This window comes from Arachis duranensis, chromosome 1 (assembly GCF_000817695.3).
Source record: "Arachis duranensis cultivar V14167 chromosome 1, aradu.V14167.gnm2.J7QH, whole genome shotgun sequence".
NCBI classification, from domain to species: Eukaryota; Viridiplantae; Streptophyta; class Magnoliopsida; order Fabales; family Fabaceae; genus Arachis; species Arachis duranensis.
Window position 1 is genome coordinate 55726893 of NC_029772.3, and position 9558 is coordinate 55736450.

General features: G+C 34.9%; 1 protein-coding gene across 3 annotated transcripts; it reads left to right on the forward strand.

Annotated features, from left to right (window-relative positions):
- The first annotated feature begins 2173 nt into the window (after window positions 1-2173).
- On the forward strand, window positions 2174-8183 carry LOC107489605 (malate synthase, glyoxysomal). Of its 3 annotated transcripts, XM_052258033.1 has the most exons (6): window positions 2174-2716; window positions 3589-3687; window positions 4825-5262; window positions 6086-6411; window positions 6506-6836; window positions 7374-8183. In XM_052258033.1, exons 3-6 carry the CDS (start codon window positions 4873-4875, stop codon window positions 8028-8030), a joined length of 1704 nt encoding a protein of 567 aa, XP_052113993.1. In that variant the 5' UTR covers window positions 2174-2716; window positions 3589-3687; window positions 4825-4872; the 3' UTR covers window positions 8031-8183. The 3 variants fall into 3 exon arrangements, with proteins under 3 accessions (XP_052113993.1, XP_052113992.1, XP_020997255.1); XM_052258032.1 differs by lacking the exon at window positions 2174-2716 and having other exon boundaries at window positions 2723-3687; XM_021141596.2 differs by lacking the exons at window positions 2174-2716; window positions 3589-3687 and having other exon boundaries at window positions 4595-5262.
- The last annotated feature ends 1375 nt before the right edge of the window (window positions 8184-9558 follow it).

A 9558-nucleotide genomic window follows, 5' to 3' on the forward strand; every position in this document is an offset into this window, starting at 1 on the left:
TATATTCTAATAAAGTTTATAGCTTTCTATTTTTTTTAAACAAATACTCGTACAAAATAATACTATATACCTAAATCTTTTTATTTATTAAATTTAATTAAATTAATTTAATATAATAAAAATTAATTATGATTAATATTATTTCAAAACTTAGTATTTAATTTAGTTAAATTTAGTTCATAAAAAAAATTTAAATACATAATATTACTCCTACATAAATATAGGAAATAGTAATGCTTTTAGAAGACACAAATTTTGATATACATCAGGTTGATATTCATTCTGTCAAATTTTGGTATAATTTTTATTCATTACTTAAATATTATTTTCACCATTAAATCAAATATTAAAAAATAATAATCGCCTTATTTATCAAGTTCATTAAATCAAATATTAATAAAAATATTTTTTTATAAAATATACAAATAGCTAAAAAATTTAGATATAAAATAATATAAATAATATGTCTTAATATAGTAATTTTTAATATTTTTAAAATTGTAAAAAATATACAAATTAGACCGTTTAAAAAATATACAAATTGGGCCGTTTAATTTGTGTTTAAAAAATTAAAAAATTTGGAATATACAAATCGGACCGTCTAATTTCTATACCTCAATTTTTAAAATTTTTTTAACACAAATTAGACGGTCCAATTTTTGTACTTATACCAATCAAATTAGACAGTCTAAATTTCTGTACTTTTAATAATATTAAACTACTCTTCTATACTAGCCCATGACAACAATAAAGAAGTCTTGTGGTCCACAAATTCGGCCCAACAGAATACATAAATTCAGTTCTAATTTTAGTTTTTATTATTTTATCTTATATTATCTTTATGTTATCTTCTCTTTTTATCTTATCTTTACTTTTATCCTTCATAGGACAATACTTTATATATATTTAGTTTTACCTTCGTAGTTTACAACACTACACTTCAATTCAATTCAAATTTATCAACAAATAGACTAAAAAATTTAGATATAAAATAATATAAATAATATGTCTTAATATAGTAATTTTTGATATTTTTAAAATTGTAAAAAATATACAAATTAGACCGTTTAAAAAATATACAAATTGGACCGTTTAATTTGTGTTTAAAAAATTAAAAAATTTGGAATATACAAATCGGACCGTCTAATTTCTATACCTCAATTTTTAAAATCTTTTTAACACAAATTAGACGGTCCAATTTTTGTACTTATACCAATCAAATTAGACAGTCTAAATTTCTGTACTTTTAATAATATTAAACTACTCTTCTATACTAGCCCATGACAACAATAAAGAAGTCTTGTGGTCCACAAATTCGGCCCAATAGAATACATAAATTCAGTTCTAATTTTAGTCTTTATTATTTTATCTTATATTATCTTTATGTTATCTTCTCTTTTTATCTTATCTTTACTTTTATCTTTCATTGGACAATACTTTATATATATTTAGTTTTACCTTCGTAGTGTACAACACTACACTTTAATTCAATTCAAATTTATCAACAATCAATAAAAGTTTGCATCTTTTCTTTTCCTATTTTTTCACAATTTTATCAAACAAATCAGACAATTCAATTTCTACCTTTTTAATTATACGGTTCTATATTTAAAAATGACACTCCAATAATTTACATTTTAAAAAAATTTCATTACCATTTCAATATCAAAAACAAAAAAATGTATACAAATACAAACAACACATTCTATTAAAATAAATAAATAAAAAATAAATCATTCAAATATATATTGGTACAAAGATAATTATCGGCATGGGGGTATGAAGAGATTGCATGACTATATTTGCTCAAGGGATGAAGTCTATCATGGGATAAGAGTGTGGTGTTGTTGAATTTTGTGCCCTCATTGAGAAGTGTGATAGGTTACGCCATTGATGATGTGGGTGACATTTGTCTTGTAGAACTAAAAGCCAAGGTTCTGAAAACCGGTTCGAACCGGACGGTCGAACCGGTCGAACCGCGAACCGCTATCATTACGGTTCGGACAGAAGGCAAAACCGGCAAATTTGAAAACCGTCGTTGGATCGTTGAACCGGCCGGGAACCGGTCGTACCGAACCGTGACCCGACCGGTTTTTTAATCTTACCAAAAACGCTGCGTTTCGCTGTGCAGGATGGCAACCCTAAGTTCCCTAACCCCCTTCCTTCTAGTCTCCAGCCTCCACAACGCGAAGCAGCAGTCCAGAGTCCAGATTCTCTCAACCTCATCGAAGCCGCTGGCGCATGTCCGTCCGGCCACCGCCACCGTCCCAACTTCGAGCTTCGAAGGCAACGGCGCAACGTTCGTCCAGCCACCGCCGTTTGAGCTTCGAAAATCGAAGCCACCGTCGCCGGTCTCACCTCTTGCCTCCGTCGTGCAGTCACTTCCCGCCGATGGCAGCTCTATTCCACACGACCACGTCGGCCACCTTCCCCGAATCAAGAATCATTCGTGCATCGTGCACCCCCATTAGCCCCTTCTGAAGAAAATCAAAGAGAACCCTAGCCCTAGGATCCTTGCCGCCGCCGTCCCCAGGTCCTCGGCGCCTCCACTTCTTCTTCTTCTCGCTGTTCGGAACCCAGGTAGCTTGGTTCGTCATCCCCATCTTCCCTGTCTTCTCTGTTCGTGGCTTGGAGCAGCTCGCCGTTGGGTCGCCGCTTGCTGTCGCCTTGCCTATTGTCGTCGTCTCGTCAGTTTCCATTCGTGTCTCCGTCGAAGGTTAGTGATGGATCTGTTTAATTTTGCTTCTGGTCACCGATGGCTCTGTTAGTCTGTTTAATTTTGCTTCGCATTCGCTCCTTCCTTTTAATTTTGCCATTGCCATGGTTAGTGGTTACTGATGAGTGATGAGTGATGGCTCTGTTTAATTTTGCTTCTGGTTACTGATGGGTCTGTTTAATTTTGCTTCGATCGGCTCCTTCCTTTTAATTTTGTTCTGTTTACTGATGAGTGATGGCTCTGTTTAATTTCTGAATGCTTGGTTCTTCTTGTTCTTTTTAATTTCTGGAATTTTTGTTCAAATTTTTGTGTAATGTTTTATAATGTTGCTGCTTTGTAATTATTGGTTGCTGGGTGCAGGTTTAGAGTCATCACTGTTTTGGAATGTTTATGTACTAATGTTTATTGCTATTTTGTCATTGTTGGTTGCTGGTTGCTAGTTGGAGGTTTAGTGTGATTATTGGTTAATATTTTGTAATGTTTGTTGCTGAATGCTGATTGTTGAGTTCAGATATGGTCTTGTTGCTGAATGCTGTTTGTGCTGAATGCTAAATGTTTGTTGCTGAATGCTGTTACTATTTTTAATTTCGTGAATAATTTATTAATTTTATTGTTCTTAACTTCTGTTCTTGTTAAAAAAATTTGCAATTGGTGATCTTTTGATTTATTGTATGTCTCATGTTTTTAATTTCACTTTGCTTCTAGGCTTTGAAATCAGGTTATGATAACTGTGATGCAATTATTTAGTTGGATAACTGATGTAATTATTGAGTTCTAAGAGATTGAGTTTTTCTATTCTATTATTAGTAAGACATGGATAGCTTAGTATTTTCTATTTCTTTCCCTTACTTCTGAAGTTCATTGTTTCAAAGGTTCAGTATTGGCTTCAACTTTCAAATAGGAATTGGGAGCTGGTGAAGATAATAACATCTTCTGGAACTGAGTCTGTTGTTTCACTGCCTGATAGAAAAGTAAGATATGATCTAGAATTACCACAGTACACAGTGATGTTTGTTCTATCTAGCTGGACTCACTGAGACAACTGAAAAATATTCTTTTAATTTAACCTTGTTAATCATATCTTGTAAAATTCAGACAAAAGCAGGGCCTATTTTGGTTGCCATAAATCCCTTCAAGAAAGTTTCTTTGTATGGTAATGATTATATTGAAGCCTACAAGCGTAAGAATTAAAAGGGCCTGTTTTGTTTTACTTTTTGACTTAGCTACATTAAGGCAATATTCTCTGTCTTTAACTTGTGCACTGCAATTCAATTCAACTATTTTTAATGAAAGTATAATTATGTTAATTGCCAATATATTTGCTGTAAGTATTTGAGTATTTTGATGATTAATTACATTTAGTTGGTGATATGTTATATAGGGTTTTAAATTTGAAAGATACCTTAGGATGTTTATTTATAATTTATTTATTATTTTATTAAGGAACGGTTTTTTCGGTTGAACCACGGTTAGACCGGTTGGACCAGTAAACCAGTGAACCAGTGACTAAAACGATTCGATGACCGGTTCAGTTTTCAGAACCTTGATTACAGTGGAATCGGTCAAACTAATAAATCATTAAACCAATAATGAAAGCAGTCACCAAACAAAACCCAGTAATGAAAGCGGGTTGATGACGGTAGAACCTTGAAAGAATTCAAGTAAATTAGTTTGAAAATCCCAAAATACCCTAACAACTACACGAAATCCGTGATCTTCCCCACAGCTCTCTCAAACACCGTAACAGCAGCCACTTCCTTCACACTGCGGCTGTGCTTCTCTCTCGCCGCCGGTCAGATCTCCGCACCGATCTGCTCTCTTCTAGTTTTTTATTTTTTTGCCTCTCTCGTTATCTTGATTATTGGTTGGACCAGTAAACCAGTGAATCAGTGACTAAAACGATTCGATGATCGGTTCGGTTTTCAGAACCTTGATTGAGATAATTCATTTCCTATTTTGTATCGGTTTGTATGATGACTCTGATTGTTTTCGTAACATTACCTATCCAACTTGCTCCCGTTTCTCTATTGGCTCTATAAATCCTAACTAGCCCTTCCCCTCAAGACACATTCCATATTTTCATACAAGAACCAATACTATTACTATAGGCACGTAGAAGGGGAAACAAAGGTTAATAAAACAAAAAAAGGAAAGGGATGGATACTGGAACCTATGGATATCCCAAACAAGGAGTGAAAAAGATTGATCCGTCCTATGATGTTCCAGAAGGAGTGGACATTCGGGGAAGATATGATGAGGAGTTTGCAAAAATCCTCACAAAGGATGCTCTGAAGTTTGTTGCTGAGTTGCAACGTGAGTTCAGGAGCCATATAAGGTATGCTCTGGAGTGCAGAAAAGAGGCAAAGAGGAGGTACAATGAAGGGGCTCTGCCGGGGTTCGATCCGGCGACGAGGTACATAAGGGAAGGGGAGTGGGTGTGTGCACCGGTTCCACCGGCTGTGGCTGATAGGAAGGTAGAGATCACAGGACCTGTGGAGAGGAAGATGGTTATCAATGCTCTCAACTCTGGAGCTAAAGTCTTTATGGTTAGTACTAATTACCAACACATCTTTATGCGCATTTGCAGTGTTTTACGATGGGGTATCCATTTTACATGGAATAAAATGTGTCGACTCATTCATTATTTACTATTGGATTGGATTTCAGTAGAGTCTATATTCTATTCATTGAAAGATAATGGATAAGTCAACAATATTGTATATCTAAAATGAATGAATTAGTGAAGAAATTAATTAAATGATAAAATGAGAGATAAATCAATAATCATCATTGAATTTGTAATTCTTATCATGTAAACTCTATTATCTTAATTTAAAACTGATTAATATTTCACTTTATTATTTTATTAATTCTCTCCCTTTGAGGAGTTTGATCCAAAATCAATATATCAAACATTTATTTAGTACTTCCTTTTAAAAAAAAAAAACACTATACTATACGTAAATTGTATAATCGTCACTCCACGCATGCTCTTACAAAAAAGAATTTTTTTTTACCAGTACACTTGATTTTTAGATATTTTAGGAGTTATGAAGATGGGCCAGGATAATGATTAAGAGGAGATATTCCTATCTTATAAGAGATGTGAAGTGATAAAAACTAACAACTTTTGTGATTTGTAATTATCAATTAATCATTATTAGTATTTTTAATAGTGTGAAAATTTATATAATAATATAAAATTATTTATTTTTTTTTATTAAATAATGATTAAATTTTAATAAATGTGCTCGTCCCTAGACTTTCTCATAAGAGATTGTGTTTATGTTGGGGTGATGTTCAAATAACATTTCAGATTTGGAACCAAAACAATGAAAAGTTGCTGTTTGTTAAAATTTCGATTTGTAGGCTGATTTTGAAGATGCACTCTCACCAAGCTGGGAGAATCTTATGAGGGGTCAAGTGAACTTGAAGGATGCAGTGGCTGGGACTATAACCTTCAACGACAAAGCCAGGAACAAGGTTTACAAGCTCAACGATCAGACAGCTAAGCTTTTTGTCAGACCAAGAGGTTGGCACCTACCCGAGGCCCATATTTTCATTGATGGTGAACCAGCAACCGGTTGCCTTGTTGATTTCGGCCTCTACTTCTACCACAATCATGCACCGTTCCGCCAGACTCAGGGTGCAGGCTTTGGCCCTTTCTTCTATCTTCCAAAAATGGAGCACTCAAGGTAAAGAACAAAGCTAGCTCTAGCTGAAAGCTAGAGATTTTATGTTTAGGAGTTTATATAGAATACAATCAAACAAGTAATTTGTGATTGACAGGGAAGCTAAGATATGGAATAATGTGTTTGAGAGGGCAGAGAAGATGGCAGGCATAGAAAGGGGAAGCATACGGGCCACTGTTCTGATTGAAACACTTCCTGCTGTGTTTCAAATGAACGAAATTCTGTATGAGCTGAGGGACCACTCCGTTGGTCTCAACTGTGGCCGTTGGGATTACATTTTCAGTTATGTCAAGACCTTCCAAGCTCACCCGGATCGGCTGCTCCCGGACAGGGTTCTTGTTGGCATGACTCAGCACTTCATGAAGAGCTACTCTGACCTTCTCATCCGGACGTGTCATAGGCGTGGCGTGCATGCTATGGGAGGCATGGTATGTATATGTGATAAATTTGGGAGAAAATGGTAATGTCACTCTTTTTCTATAATGTCACTCCATACATACTTTTGCATTGTATGTTTGCATGAATTTGTAGAAAAAATGAAGGAATAAAAATAGAAATGACAATATCCATTCTCTGAATTTGGTTCACTACAAGAATAAGTTCTCCAATGTCAAAATTGCATATGGCTTTAACAAACATGTTTTCATTGCTTGGACAGGAAAATAAGATGATGGCATTGAAATCAAAGTATAACATGTTAAGTTCACATGAAATTTTGAAGCTGACCAGAGTCTACTACTATGCAGCATTCTTAATTTCTAGTGGTAGTTCTAACTTTTAAGTGAAGGGTATATGGACTATATAATTTAGATGCTAACTGACTAGTATCAAATTGAACATTAAGGATAACAATCACAAGGCTAGATTGAAAATTTAGCTGAAATTGTTTAAACCAAATTGAGGCAAGCCATACATGAAGGTGGTTTTTTGTTGAAAATGTTTCTTAAGTTTATATTCTTTACCAGGCAGCTCAAATTCCAATTAGAGATGATCCAGCTGCTAATGAGGCAGCACTGGAACTGGTAAGGAAGGACAAACTAAGAGAAGTAAAGGCAGGGCACGACGGAACATGGGCAGCACACCCCGGTCTGATACCAGCCTGCGTGGAGGTTTTTAACAACAACATGGGCAATGCTCCTAATCAGATCAAGGACGCGAAGCGCGATGATGCTGCAAGCATAACTGAAGAAGACCTCTTGCAAATACCTAGAGGTGTACGTACAATGGATGGTCTCCGCTTGAATACACGTGTCGGTATTCAGTATGTGGCGGCATGGCTCACTGGATCTGGTTCAGTTCCTCTTTACAACCTCATGGAAGATGCTGCCACTGCTGAGATTAGCAGGGTGCAGAACTGGCAGTGGATCAAGTATGGAGTGGAGTTGGATGGGGATGGACTCGGAGTAAGAGTGAGCAAGGAGCTCTTCAGCCGAGTGGTTGAGGAAGAGATGGCTAGGATTGAAAGTGAGGTGGGAAAAGATAAATTCAAGAAGGGAATGTATAAGGAGGCTTGCAAGATCTTCAAAAGGCAGTGCACTGCTCCAACACTGGATGATTTTCTGACCCTGGATGCCTACAATTACATAGTCATACAACACCCCAAGGGACCAGCAAAGCTTTGAATTTTGAAATGCTTCATTATGTCTAATAGTTTGCTGTTAGTTTGGATGGTGTCTTATACTCTTATGTAAGACGTTAATTCAGTCTTTATATTTTCATTATATTTATGTACACAAGAAACAGGCTCCACCTAGTGGGATAAGGTTTTGTTGTTTTATCATGTACACAAGAAAAGGAGGAGAAGGGAAAGTTGAGGTGTTGCTATTTTAAATAAAGATGGAACATTGCTATCTGCTTGAGCAGAAACTAAACCCCGTAACCAAGATTAGTTATGAGTTTCACCATATCAGTCTTCTGCAACCTAGTTTTAGAACGATAACTCCAAGATTTTCTTCCTCGTGGATTCAGTAAGGGGATAGGAGCAAGTCATGAGCCAATATAATGGTTAGCTAAAATTTTCATCAATTAGATAGGAGTTGGTTCAAAACTTACACCCAATCAAAAGCCAACCCAAAAATAGAAGCTTCTGGATAAGATTCTACAGCTTCAATAATAGCATGTTCATGCATTTTCTAAATCAATTATTCTTCATATACAAGTTATTTACACATACAAGTCATTTACATTCATGCGACCGGCCAAGTTCTTCTCCTCCTCCTCCTTCTTCTTCTCTTTACACTTCGTCATCTTCTTCTTCTCTTTTTTTTTTCTCTTTTGTTATAGTCATCTTCTTTTTCTTACACCTCTTCCTCCTCCTCCTCCTCCTTTTTTCATTGGACTTTTTTATTCTTATTCATTTTTCTCCTTCTCGTCCATCATCTTCATCATCATGATCATCATTGTTATAGCATCGTCGTCGTCTTATATGTATCGTCGTTATCGTTATTGTTATCGTTATCGTAGAAATTTTGCTATATTAATAACATTGCCTGATCCAAAATTTTTGCCATAAAATTTTCTCAATTTGTGTAGTTACAGCAAATTTCAGGGTAAAACTAAGATATTTAGGTGTATTTAAGAATTTTCGATGAATTTGTACTGATAAATTCTGCATAATTCGAAACTCTTCTTCTTTCTCCTCCTCGTCTTCTAATGCTTCTTTTTTTTATCATCATCACCATCTTCTTCCTTTTTTTTCTTATTCATCTTTCTTTTCTTGTTTTACATTTTCAACTTTCTTCTTGTTTTACTCTTTCTTAACAAGAATAAAAGAAAAAAAAATCAAATAAAAAAGAAGAAACACATAATGCTGCAAAATTACTTGGAAGAGGATGAACCTACATTCATTCAACTAAAAGAAAAACAGAAATAAGGAAAAAAAGAAGAAAAAATACAGCATTAGAGAAAATATTTTTGTGTAGTTGCAGTAAATTTCGCGGTAAAACTAAGATATTTAGGTGTATTGTTTAAAAATTTTCGGTGGATTTGTACTGATAAATTCTGCATAATTCAAAACTCTTCCTCTTTCTCCTCTTCATCTTCTTCTGCTTCTTATTCATCTTTTCCTTCTTATTTTACCTTCTAAAAAATATATAGAGTACTGCAAAATCAATAGAAAGAGAAGGAGGAAAAAAGTGCAGCAACAAAGTG